The following is a 14,057-nucleotide window of genomic DNA, read 5'->3' as shown; positions in this document are numbered from 1 at the left end:
AAGCTGTCCAGGGGTTGTGTCACTACAGCTGCAGCTTCGCTGCTCTGGGTGCTTCCTTGGCTGGAGGGCCTGTAGAGGCTTGGAGTAGCTTCTTGGGAGGAACAAGGCTATGGCTGCTGCAAAGTCCAGGACCTTGCAGAGTACATCAAGCTCACATGAGCCAAAATGGATTATAGTCTCTGAGGTGGAGGGATGTTTCAAGTAAAACTTTGTTATTTTGGTAGTGTGATGCTGCCACTTTTTCCAAAGTTATTTTCTAGGTTTTCCTCATGCTCTTCCTAAGTACAAGTGCTTTGTCATCAAGTCTGGGAGAAGAATATTGTGGTGGTCCTGTAAAGCAGCTGAGGCAATTTATGTAGTTGCAGGAGTGCCGTCCCTTTCCCAAAATGTGCAAAAGCATACAAGATGGCAGTCAAATATTAGCAAGCTGACATGAGAGACCTGGAAAGAGTCATTAGTATTTAATATATAAAACGATGAAAATCTTTTATCTCACTGGAAGCAGCATGTAAGGATGTGCACTGAAATACCAGCACAAAACCCTAAAGACTTAGCCATAGTGGAAACATCAACAAACTAAATTAATGACCCAGGTTATTTAAGATGTAGCTTTTGCTCTGCATCCATCATCATATTTCCCAGGATTTTAAATTCTTGCTTGTGTGCTTTTTCCTCCCAGGACACATCTCAAATTCTTTGGTCAGGAATACCCTGAATAACAAATTGACTTAATTTAAATGACCTTAAGGGTCTTTAACCCATTTCAAAGGGCAGGGATGCACTGAAGACCTGCAGGCATGCATTTAAATTAAGGACATAATGATACATAATTTTTTTCCTTGTCTGAAAACACCTGACTATTTTATCTATACATCAGATGAAAGTTTTAAGGGAAAGGTTTCTGTTAGTCTTGTCAGGAATTGGCCAAAAAAAATGTGAAGAATGTAGAAAGGAATTAACAGCTGGTGTCCATTTAAAGTTTTGTGTGGGCATGCAGTGTGCTCAGTTTTACCTGTCTTCTTCCTCTGATTAGTACCCACTAACCCACTACAGGTTAGTTTGGAAGTGAAGAGACCAGTTTGAATGTGATGCTCTTATATCTTCTGCCAGGAGGCTCGTGAGTGGATGATGTGTGTTTTGTTTCCTCTGGGGAGGAAGAGACGCATTTCCTTCTCTTTGCGAACCAGCAGCTCAAGCTCTGTGTGGTGACTTGAACCAGAAATTGTGTTGGCCTGGTAAAATCATGCTATATGCTATCTAACTTGGTGCTTTTCTCTTATGACTGCTGACATTTTCCTCTTCTTCTCAAATTGCTTCTGGTTTTGCCTAGTCAAACGTGCATGTACACAGAGAGGACCTTGTCCCTCTGAGGGGAAATGACTGTGGAATTCTGAAATGGAACCCTGTGCTCGAGGCCACAGCAGCTGCAGGTGCTGGGCTTTGTGTGTACATGCCAGTGCTTGCACTTTCACACCAGAGAAGCTGAGACACGCCTGTTGTCAGCATGCTCCCTCCTTGTCCAAGGCCTTCTGTGGACACCTGTCAGCCCAATATCTGAGTAAAAAAGTTGTGGGCTCTTTGTAGGCAAATCCAGGACTCAGAGAGAAATACTTTAAAGGTTATGCAGTGCTCTGATACTGCACCACTGAAGAGGGGCAGAGGATGTAGTCACTTCAGAGGCTTAATGTGCAGATGTGCAGGGACAGTGCCATTCCTTCTCAGCTCATCAGTGGTGGGTATGCTGGCCATCTTGCAGTTTGTGCTGAATTGAAGACCAATTTTTTAACATGCATGTTTTCAAGTGGGATATTTAATATCAAACTGAGCAGTTTCTCAGTTCACTTTCCATCCAGTTCTGAACACAAAGAAATGCTGGCATTCTCAAACCAACTGTCTTCACATAATCTCACCAAAGCAAAATATGTTGTATTCTGTTAGTAATTCTGGTTTTATTTTCCCTAAAAAATAACATCTTGAATCTGTATGGTACCTATAACACACTGCAGTACTGCTCAGAGTTTGGCCATTGAGCAGCAAGGCTTTGCAAGACATTAGCTGTGACTTGGGTTTCAACATCTGAGGAAATATTTCTTCTGGGGTGGTTTTGAGGAGCCTCCTCTGGGACAACCACACTGTTCAAAACTGAATTCTTTACTAGAACAGTTTTTCATCCAGACCTCACTGAGCTGATTAATCATCTCTGGTTTGAGCAGACTTAGCTCAGCTAGAGAGGTCTCTGGAGTCTGTTGTGCTAGGACCAAGTGAGAGCAGATAGATCATTGATGCGCAGTAACTAGTGTTGTCTTGTGTCTCCTCTTAATGAGAGTCTCTGTGTGTTTGGACTTGAGTTTTCTCCGTCATGGGCTGGTGACTGGAGTTTAGTGTGCTGCCGAAACCAGTTATTGCTTTATCTATATTGCCTGCTGTTGCCTTATGAAGTATGTTAGCAAACCTCTTTCCCATTCCCACCCCCAGAATCTGTTTTGTTTGTTTGCTAATTCAAAACCTGGTAACCATGTAGCAGGTTATTTCTTTCAGGCTGGCCCTTTAATTTGCTTCCATGCTCTGCCTGCCTGGCTGTGAAATATCACTAATAAACAAAGCCCAGAACAAAAGCCCACACAACAAAACATCCTTTTCTCCCTAGGCGTCTCCTTGGGTGCGGTTTCCCACTGCTGCTCTGCAGCTGAGAGGCAGAGCCAAAACAACTCAGTCTCATTCTTCCTTCCCTGAAAGTTGTCATCAGGTGGCCTCCCCTGACCAACACCTCTCAGGAGAGAGGAGGTGGCCTCCACACAGTCTTTCTTTCCTGAATTTCTCCTCCTTAGCTGAGAGTGATGGAGCCTTTCCCTGCCCTTAAAAAGAAAGCTACAATACCAAGGAGGTTTGTCTAGGTCTAAAGTAGTATATCTTGAGATTACTTCCTGGTTTTGTGTCTTCTCCCTCATAGACACACCTGAATTCTCAAGCCATGAGCATGCTCGGCCTCCCACGGCTGCATCTTGTCCTGGCTGTGGCACAGCTCAGCATTGCAGCATCACCTAGGTAGGAGTTGTGTGCTCCTCCCTCTGGAAAGGAGACATCCAGGGAGGGAAAATGACACAGAGCTTGGGCAGAGGCTCTGGAGGCTCTGATTTACTCCTACTCGTCTACAGGTTGAATACATGTTGGTTGAGCTGGGACCTGTCTGTTGCCGTGTTACCAGCAAGTATGCCTGGGTGCACATCTAAATCCTGTGGACCATTATGGCCAGGTTCCATAGACTTATTTCCTTCTCTAGCTTGATGTAACTGTTATATCTTGTTACATTCTCATTTTGTTCCAGTTTATCAAACATGTCTCAGTGCTCAAAGCGTTGGTTTGGTCAAAAAAGCAATTTTTTGCTGCACGCATTTTTTCCTCTGTGCCTGTTGGCCTTACAGTGTTCCAGCAGCTGGGCAACAGCACTGGGAAATAGTGTTTTTTATTCTCTGTACAGACTGTGTCCTTGGTCCATGGTCCTAGTCCCAAAGTTGGCTATGCACATTTATTAACCATCAGAGAAGTTGGAAGATAGATTAACAACAAGGCTAGGAAGGGTGGGGTGTGGAAATGGAGAGACAGCAGTTGGCTGGTGAAATCCTCAGGCCTGTTTACTTGGCAATCCTTCTCCTGTAAGGAGGTCAGAACTATCACATCTCAGGTTCCCGGAGAGAAGCCGCAGGAGAAGGAATCTGCTTGTGGATGTAAGTGTGTCTATCCACTGTAGCCAGCTTTGAGGTAGCTTTTGCATTCACACATTGCAAAGGCAAGCTTAGTTGTCCTCTCATTGCAAACGTTTGCTCATAAATATAATTCATGGCTGTTGTTTCTGTACGAGTTCTTCTTGGCAGGAGTGAGAATTGAGGCAGAAATCTCCAGTTCTGGTGTTATGATTGGTGAAGGCATGTTGCGCACTCCCTCTCCTGTCCCCAGAAACTTCTCTGTAGCTCTCTTCATTTAAATTAATATAACAGATGTAAACTTCTACCTTTAATTACATGATCACACATACACAATGACAGTATTTACTGAACCATCAAGTGACTTTGACTTTTACATCTTTTCTGAAGGAATATTTCACTTTAGGCTTCAGGCTAGCCAGACACTTCAGCCACTGCTGTTTCCATGGTGCCTGTCAGTGTCTGCAATGGGCTGGGTACCACCTGAGACTGCCAGTTTGCTGGGGCATTAGTTCTGGAGTACTGTCAAAATAAACAGTGATGTCATCCAGGACATTCAGATTGTCTAGGACTTCCTGCCAAGTTGGGGTCATGGCTAGGGTCAAGATTTTAAGGTTTTTCTGTAGTTTCTGAGTACAGACAGTGATGCCTTCATTCAAAGAAGAACCAAATGTCTGACAGACTTCATGCAGTGGGAGCATCTCAGTTTTCAGTCCTTCACTGACACACAGCTGGTTTCCAAAGCTCAGTGTTCTGTTTCATATAAGCTGGGTCATGAGAGAGTAGAGACCAGAAAATGGGAAACTCCTTTCTGAAGGTAACTGGTTTTCATTGGAGCTCTGCTCAGCATGTGCACTCGAAAAATATTAAGAAAGACTTTTTGTTTTGTTCTACAGAAGAAAAAGGTAAATACCACTGTAGACAGTTGCCCTATATTTTCACATTCTTTTGGTGAAGGTTAACCCACAGATAGCTTCTAGAACATGGTAATACTAAATATTGTCCTTTAAATTCTCGGTGGCTGTGGAAGGAATTTTTTTTGTAATTTCTTTGGAATCCAGCTGTTGGTAACTGTTGAAATACAACAGCGTTCTTTCCTGCCAGACCATGAGGAAAGATGTCTCAGGTGCTCTCCGTCAGCTTAAAGACCCATCCATGAGCACCTTTTAGCTGGATTCTTTAGAAGTGTTTGGAAAGTGCACCTTTATGATGGTCAGGACTGAGAAAGGGTCAAATGATGCTGGTGCTTTTAATATCACAAGGTTGGTTGCAATCTGAATGCTCCTTTGAGACACTGTCTCATCTCCATGACATGTCTATCAAATATGCCGTGTCTATTCTTAAATATGGAAACAGTGATATTTTCAGTTCCTTGTCTCTTCTGTTGTAACCTTGAAACATCTGAATTATGCCAAAGCTAAAGTGTGTATCAGAAGAAATGTTATCTTGACAGTGAGACCCTATGTAAGAAAGGTCGTTCTCATAATGCCAGAAGGGACTGAACTGACCTGGATCCTTTTTTATTTCAACCCCAATTGATTTCCTCTTGTTGACTTCACTCAGCCCACAACCATGAGCACCTTTGTAGTACTTATGCCAAACATATTGTTTATATTTACTTACCACCATCGGAAGGTCTTTAAGTTACTTTATTTATCAAAATGTTTGGGCAGTTCCATGGTCAAAGTGTTCTCTATAAGTGTTTTATGGTAAAATTAATATATGGGTTGTAAAAGTGAAAGGCTCTTGGCCTGCTGACAGTCATATTCCTCAGAAAAAGTGTTGGCATGCCAACTGTTGGTTGCCACAGATCAGTGCATGCAGGTGTACAAACATGTATTACTTGTTTTGTAAAGCCCTAACAACATTCAGGCTGCTATTCCAGTCACTGTCCAGAATATAGTTCCTTATTCTGCCACTCGTTTTTCACTTTTCTGTTTGAAAGAGACCAGCTGCATTTGATTTTGGATGGTCAAATACCAGAATAATTTGCCAAGTTTGAATAGCAGATTTGACAGATTCAAATAAAATGTAGGAACTGACACTTGAATTTTGCCTCATAGAAATACTTTAATTTGGTCTAGTCTTTGTAAAAGCTACCTTCTGGATGGGTTACCCTACACAGAAACACAGCTTTTTCTGAAAGTGGATGGGATATCTGTTAACTGGGATATGGAAATTGTCAAATGATAGATGCAGGAGTGGAGGTGAGAAGAGAAACTGCAGAGCAGAGTGGATGAGCTGGTCCTCCAGGTTGTTTTCCAGCTAATCCATTTGCACAGCAGGACACTCCCAGATACTATAGTAATTCAACTCACTTAGGAAAGATCACATGAAGGTGATGGAAGTGATTTTTAAAAGCAACTAATGCTGATTTAGAGCTGCATAAATGGAAATCTATGTGATTTTTTTTTTAATTTGATTCCTTAGAAGCAGAAAATAGGATGAAGGATTTTAGATGATGCCCAGTTGATGTTTCACAAGACAAGAGTTTTTGGATGCTGAGTTAAATCTCTTTTGGCCACATTGGATATAAAGGTGGCTTTGTGAGATTGAATGAAGCCATATCAATCCATGGAACTCACTTGAGCAGCCATGGACTAACATGTAATGTACTTCAGCTAAACCTTAATCTTAACAAAACTGCTAAATGTTCTTTAGCCCTGATTCAGTTTGTTTGAGCATTGCCCAGCAGTGATCATTGAAGGAGAACTATAACTACTTGAGAAAAAGGAGGTTGAGTACTCTGTGTTTTGCTTAAAAACTGAATAAGGAGGTTGTATTCTTTAAACCTGGGACTAACACTCCCAGTACGTGGAGTTTCATTAACACAATCCTTGTTTGTATTATGTGCCTCTGTGTGTAAGTTACTGCCAACCATGCCACCATCATGCCTTAGCCTGGATCCCTGTAGACTTTCCCTTTCAGTAGAGGTGGAAGAATATAGCTCACTAGAAGTGTTCTAATTGCTGATTACCAGGGCCCTCCCCACTACCCTTCCATTAGCGCAGCTTGACAAAATGTGTTCTACATTCTTAAAGTGATGAGGGGAAAAGGAAGGGCAGTCCCATAAGGGATTTGGTGCTTACTCCACCCTTAAGTGTATGTGTGGTAGCATTGAGTTCTGTTCCATTTTTATACTCCTCTTTATTAACCTTTTTTTAAAATCCTGCCACTTTCTACCTAAAAATGTGGTGGTGGTGTTTTTTTGTTTGTTTCTTTTTTCTGGTTTAGTCTTTTCCTAGTTTGTATATAGTTGATGGAGAGTCATGGAGTTCTCTAGAGGATAGTTTAGAGGCAGTATCTAGTCTGAGATGCTCCAAAGGGAAGCATAGAAACGTAGAATCTCACCCCACGATTCTTGTTATGTCTGTAATCTTGGATGAAACTAATATGAAGCTTCCCCTACCACATAATTTCTGTTTTTAGGAGGCACTTCGAATAATGTTGACACATTATGGATTGTATCCTTGTCTGAGTGGACCTACCTCAGATTACAGAGGTCAAATTTGGACCCTATATATCAATTAATTTGTTCTAGAGTCTTCAGGAAAAATGCTGAAATACAAATTTGCTGGATTATGGTTGAGAAACCGGGTGAAATTTTCTAACATTACATGTAGAGAGACCCAGACTAGAAAATGGTATTGGTGTTTGTTGGGATTTCAAGCTGAGATTTGGTTAAGGTTTACTAAGTAACATTTTTTGAGTCATTACTAGTTCCTCTGTGCTCTTGGCTAAGAACACTGGGGGCTTAGTTGTAAGCACTGCAGTTGCTGAACCAGTTTGAATCATTGTCCTGCATGTTGCACATGTTGGTCACAGGAGTGTAATGGTCACCCCTGCTGAAAGCACTCGGGTTTCCAGCACAGTGAGCTGTATTTTTTGTTTACAGTGAGCAGCACAAATGCTTTTTGAAGTTGTTTCAATGCTTATGCAATATGTTTCAATCTCTTGGCCTAGAGCATGATTTTCTGGGGACCTCAGAAGGAAAATGGGAGCCTGTAAACCACTCTTAACTCCCTGGTTGCTGGCTTTAAAATGGTGGAGTTAACAGAGATGTGGGAAGTAGACCTCACTTGTGAAGGACAGACTGCATGGGTTTACTGACCTTCACATGCTTTTTCAGCCTATATTGGGAATAAAGAGGCTTCAGTCTTGTTTTGTTTGTGCATTCCTGAAGTGTTTGTGCCCTACATGCTGATTGTGGCATTTGCCTCCCTGGTAGCACAGCCTGTCCACCTTATTCCTGTGACCTTTTGGGGTGCTTTCAGATCTCAGCCTCTGCATCCTAGAGCATGGACAGCCAGTAGAGTTAGCACCAGAAAGTGTGTTAACTCAGGAAGCCACCAGGAAAGCAGATACGAAAACATGGAGCCCTCTTGGGTTGGAAGATGGAGAAACAGCATGGTTCTATTTGTTGAAAGAAAGGTGGGATTGGGAGCCAGGCCCTGCATGCAAGGAAGAGAGAGAGGATATTGGAGGTCAAGGGAGTTAAAGCCTTGCCATATTAATACTTTTATAATTGCTTTAGCAGCTGAAGAAACAAGCCAGAATGTAAGTGATTGTTTGCCATACTGCCCTGTCAGGACAGGGGAAGGTTCTTTCTCTAAAGACCATGTTGCAGTTGATATCACATGAAGCAGTGGTCTCCAAGCAAGGAGACAGGCTGGAAAACAGCTCCTCAGACTTCAGATTAAGGAGTGAACAGAACTGAGACATGAATTTTCTAATCTTTCTAAGCTTTACACAAAGGACTTCACCTTTTCAGTCTGGGTGTTCTGTAAAACTCTGAGTTTCTAAGCTGTGTTTTAAGAATGCTTGCAGAATTTGACTTGTGAGGGTGTTTGAATATGTATGTCATTTTGCATATAGCCCTGAGCTTCTCTGATGGTGTCCCTACTGACATGTGATCAGGCCAGTTTCCTTCATGGGGAAGCTAGGGTTAGAATCTCATTCTGATGGGGGAACACAATGTGTCTAGGTGCTGGAGTTCAGAAGAATTTCCATTCTCAAGCTGGGCAGTGACTGGCTTGAGAGCAGCCTTGAAGAAAAGGACTTGGGGGTGCTGGTGGATGAGAAGCTCAACATGGGCCACCAGTGTGCACTTGCAGCCCAGAAAGCCAATCACATCCTGGGATGCATCAAGAGAAGCATAGCCATCAGGTCAAGGGAGGTGATTCTGCCCCTCTGCTCCACTCTGGTGAGACCCCACCTGGAGTCCCTATTACAAGAAAGATCTGGATGTGCTGGAATGTGTCCAGAGAAGGGCCACCAGGATGATCAGAGGGCTGGAGCACCTCTCCTATGAGGACAGACTGAAAGAGTTGGGGCTATTCAGTCTGGAGAAAAGAGGGCTTCAAGGAGACCTTATTATGGCCTTCCAGTATCTTAAGGGGCCTACAAGAAAGCTGGTGAGGGACTTTTTAGGTTGTCAGGTAATGATAGGACTAGGGGGAATGGAGAAAAAAATAGAAATGGGTAGATTCAGATTGGATGTTAGAAGTTTTTCACCATGAGGGTGGTGAGACACTGGAACAGGTTGCCCAGGGAGGTGGTAGAAGCCCCATCCCTGGAGGTTTTTAAGGCCAGGCTCATGTGGCTCTGGGCATTTCTCCTGTCATTTTGAAAATATGTTGTTATCTGTGTGCTTGTGTTTATCAAATTCTGAGAACAGTTTTGCTTGGAGTCCTCTGTATTAAGACTGCTCAGGATGCTGACAGCTGAAATTCACGTTACACGTCGTTCTCCACAGAATACATCATACCTTTATTAGATTAGTATTTCAGCCTAAAGCCAAGTCAGGATGTTTAAATTGCAAAGGTCGTTCCTGCTGGAACATTGGCTTTCTTCTGTCCCTGTGCTTTCTGCTGGTGCCACATATTCTATGGTGATTTCTTGCAAGGGTGTTAGTGGATGCTTTGTGCATGAGTGCAGAGTGCTGCAGTAAGCTAATGGGGCACAATACAACTGTCTCCCACTTTGCGCTGACTACACAGTCCATAGATCAAATCTGTATTCACAAAGTACTTGTTGAAACCATCCAGCAGTGGAGGTCTGACTAAATAAAATTATGGTATTGAGCAGTCACTGCAAGTAATGTTTCAGGCCTTAAATATGTAAATATGTGTCACATGTATGTATATGTTATATACACACAGTGCCTTCAAACAGGACTGATTTTATGGATGACAGATTACAGTCAAGGTCATTAATAGTGAACTCAGTTACATTAAGAGCTCCAGACAAATTCTGAACCATTTCTCTCTGTTACTCTGGGCAGTTGCAGATGATGCTGGTGTTTCTGTTTGACAAGGCAGACATACATGACACAGAGCCTGAAGTTTTCTGCTGGAGTTTATCTTCCCTCCTGTTCCTAGAGGCACCAGGAGGTTTTACTGGACTAGAGCTGCTGCAGAAAAAATTGGTTTTCATCCCAGGTTTACAGTGGTGGTTGCACGTCATGTAGCTGGGCCTTTCTTTGGAGGAAGGCAGGGCAGCCTGTTTCAGCTAGGAATGAACTGTGTTACCCTCATGTCACCACAGCAGTGCTTTACTGAAAGGTGCTTATTTTTATCCCTGCAGTGTGTGCCTGCTACCCCTCTCTGCTGTTGCCATGTTGGTCCCTAAAAAGTGAGCTTTTTTTTGTCAGTATCTCTGCAGAATCAGAACAAGGGTGCAAGTTTTGTAACCCTGTAGGTGTAGGATAATAGGCTCATTTCATGCTCAGTTTAGCTTTATCTAGGATAGATTTTGCTTGTGTGATGCTCAGGAAGGATAAGAGAAGAGATAAGGCCCAAGCTATAGTTGAATGTATTCTGGGTCCAGTTATGTGTACCTTTAACACAAATGATACAGAAATAAATCTGGTAACTTGTGGTATCTAAAATAAATTTGGTAGCTTGTAGTATCTATACTGAATTAGCATGTCATGTCACTGCATCTCAGTTTTAGGGTCACTGCTTTTATTTTTATAGTTTGAGCTGCTGCTTTTTCAGTGGCACATCTCCTCCTCACTGAGTGCTGATGAATACAGAAAGCTGAAAAGATTGAAACCGATGCTGTAGAACAGTCTGATTCCACCCGTTGTTTATACCATGGATACGCCATGGATTTAATTGGAATTAACCCTGATTTCTGCCTGTGTACAGAAATCAATGGGAGGCTTTTGTCTGGGACTGGATAAGCATCAGCTGCTGTGCAGAAATGTTTCCAGTGGTATTTAATCCTTTCCCCCATCTTTGCCCCATCCTTTTTTTTTTTTTTTTTTTCTTTTCTTTTTTTTTTTTTTGGGTAGCTGCAGAATCCATCCAGCTGAGGAAGGACCTGCTGGAAAATGTCAGCCTGGGTGTGTGCAACAAATGGTTATAATTTTCAAGCCCTTTCCCAGAGCAAGTTTTCCTCATATTCTTCCAGTCTGTAGGCAGCTTACCATAACTAAAGTGATTTCTTCCTACCTTTTGTGAAGATGATTTGCTCACAAACAGACTTCGGTAACAGCTTCTTATGTAACAGCCTTGAGCTTGTTTCCCATTTCTGTGCAAAATGAAGGGATTATTTTGCAAGTGAACGTGTAAGGAACCTCCACATCTATGACAGGGAACAGGAGAAAATCAACCCCAGTGTTTTATCCTAGCACCATCTGGAAAATTAATGCTTCTTAACTGAATGTGCAGTGACAGTAAATATGTCTTTTTTCCCTTGTGAGCCGGGTTGATGTCAGCTGCGGGATATCGGGTTTTTCTGGACTGTGGGCTTGGTAAAACCCTTCCGCGGGATTGTGGTGACGCAGGGATGTGGGGAGATGCCGTGTCCTGCCCTGCTCCCCCGCGTCAGCAGGTGGCACCAGCCGGCCGAGTCGGGCGGGAAGAGGGCGGGTTGACAGGGGCCGGCGGGGCCTTGATTGCCGCTTGTCTTCGGCTACTCCCACTTGGCGCTGCCAGGTACCCGGTGAGGTCGGTTTTGGTAGGCAACACCCGGGTATTTCCTCCTGCTCGGCGGCTTCTGCTGCTGCTGGTCTTGCTGCTGGGGGGACCTCGGGGGTGTAAACTGCCTCGCAGGGCCTCATCCGGGGCTGGGTGGGATCTAACTCTGCAGCTTCTACTGAGGTAGAAAGTGTGGCGTTTGTGAATCCAGGCTGTGAACCCTTCTCTGTTTGGCTATTTTCAACAGTACAGAGGCTGTTTAAGAGTACTTCCTCTCACAGGAGTGACACCAGGGGGAAATAAACAGATGGATCCACAATAATGAGGAGAGTGTCTGAGGAAAATCTCTAAAGTCTTCCTGTAATACAACCGTTTCTATTAAAATCTATCCATGCCCCCTTTCCCAAATACTTAGCTGCATTTTTTTAACTATTATGAATTTCTAAAGGTAAATTGTGTGTTTGCTCCTCAGGGTCAGCCCTTAGGGTCTCTCCGAGCACTGACTTTGGAGAGTTATGGAGGATGCAACACAGCTGCTATTCACCCTTGGTGATGGGGAGAACCTTGGATCCCAAGTCAGCAGCTGTTCCTGCAGGGTTCATAGCCTCTGGTTTAGCAGCCATTTATAACCTCCCTTCTCCTCTCCTAGAAGAAAGTGTTAAGCTCTTTTATATTTAGTGCTGGTAAATACATGTAAATTCCAATTAGAAAACAGTATGAATATGCTAACTGTCCAACTGCCTGAAAGCGGAGAGCCTCATGTAGTGTAAAGATTTGCATTGGTGAGCTACCATTTTGTTGCTAGGGAAAGTTCAAAGCAATGCATCAATTAGTTGGTTTTATCTGGATTAATTCCATTTCCAGGATCAGTCACCAATTCTGTATTTGTAAGTGAAGAAAGAAATGTTTTTTCCAGACCTGTGTTAAATGCTGTTCAAATGCTCATGTGACTTTTTTAAGCATTTGCATTTTTTCTGTCAGAATCTGCACCATTTCATAAAGGCCTTGAGAGGTCTTCTTTGCACTTCAGTTTTTTCTTAGATGAGTTCTCCATGGCTCCATATGCTTTACCCAGCTTTCACAGATTTATAAAGCTGACAGGCTGCATTTGAAAATAACAATTGTGAAAGTATCTTATTGCACCATTTCATGTGCAGAGTTGAACATGACAGTCAGGATGCAGCAAAACTACTGGCTTGAAATCTTGCTGAAGTACTTAATTTTTAAAGATGACTTGAAGCATTCAGTTGTTTGCTGAAGGACTAGTTGGTATCTAACCTACTCTTGAGTTTGTACCCAGGCTTTGAGTAAAAGCAATTGATTTTTGAAAGCAGAAGTCTTGAGCTCAAGTTTTACTAATTTATTCCAATCCATGTATATTGTCTAAATTGTTCTTCCATATTTTTCTTTTACAGAGGTTATTAAGAAGAATCTGATGGTGAGACTAGATTAAGAAGACTCAGGATGACGACCACAGTAGCAACAGATTACGACAACATTGAAATTCAGCAGCAGTACAGCGATGTCAACAACCGCTGGGATGTCGATGACTGGGACAATGAAAACAGTTCTGCTAGACTGTTTGAACGATCCCGCATCAAGGCCCTAGCTGGTAAGCATGAGCAAAGCTCTGATACTCTACATATATGATAGTGTGGGACACTGTCTCTCTTCAGTGTCTGCCCCTTGTCTGTAAAGTAGAGCCAAATTTTCCTCAGGTCAAGGGCAGCTTGACTGAATAATTTTTGAGATTGTTTGATGCATTGACATCAGTGGAATGTGATGATCTAATGTTGTTTTGCAGAATATGCTCATACATGGCTTTTGCACCTGTTCAGGTTTACTATGAAGACTTCTTCAGTGTAAGCACAGGACAGCAGAGGTTGTACTGAGTCTCTTGGCTCATTCATCTCATCAGATACTAACTATTTTGGCTACGTATTCAAATTATTTTGGTTTGGTTTCTATGATTGACAGTGATGTTGCTTTCAAGATTTGAAAAAAAAATTAAAAATGAGAAGGATAACAAAATTCTGCTTCAAAGTATCTGCATTTGGAAATTTTCAAAACATCTTACCTGTCCTGAAATGGAGGAATGTGGTAGATGGAGATAATTATCATTTAGTAAATAATCCTGGAAACTACACATTTTTCTGAGGAAGCAGAGCTTCTGAAGCATGTGCTGTCTTCCGCTGAGTTACACTCTCATCAGCAGAGAAATGAAATTTGATTTGGTCTTCTTTAAAATATTTGATCATTGTGTATTAAAGGCTGTGCATTAACAACATTAGTTTATGCAGAAAGGAGATTATGTCATGTCCTCTCAACTCTGAGGCATTGCCCCACAAAGCAATTTTTATGTGTTCTGTAAATGATTTCCTGACTCTTATGGTAGTATGCCCACATTCCTGACCTCTGAACAAAATGTCTC

The 14,057-nt window shown here is 42.5% G+C and overlaps 1 protein-coding gene across 3 annotated transcripts in view; it reads left to right on the top strand.

The window, feature by feature from the left end:
- Nucleotides 1-14,057, top strand: part of SPTBN1 (spectrin beta, non-erythrocytic 1) — a 128,972-nt gene that overhangs the window by 26,707 nt on the left and 88,208 nt on the right. For all 3 annotated transcript variants that reach the window (XM_054383418.1, XM_054383419.1, XM_054383420.1), the window contains exon 2: nucleotides 13,042-13,238. In XM_054383418.1, coding sequence (XP_054239393.1) covers nucleotides 13,091-13,238 — 148 coding nt within the window. In that variant the 5' untranslated portion in view covers nucleotides 13,042-13,090. The remainder of the gene's footprint in view (nucleotides 1-13,041; nucleotides 13,239-14,057) is intronic.

This window comes from Indicator indicator, chromosome 9 (assembly GCF_027791375.1).
Source record: "Indicator indicator isolate 239-I01 chromosome 9, UM_Iind_1.1, whole genome shotgun sequence".
NCBI classification, from domain to species: domain Eukaryota; kingdom Metazoa; phylum Chordata; class Aves; order Piciformes; family Indicatoridae; genus Indicator; species Indicator indicator.
Note: the sequence above shows the minus strand (reverse complement) of the source record. Positions and strands in the feature narration are given on the sequence as shown.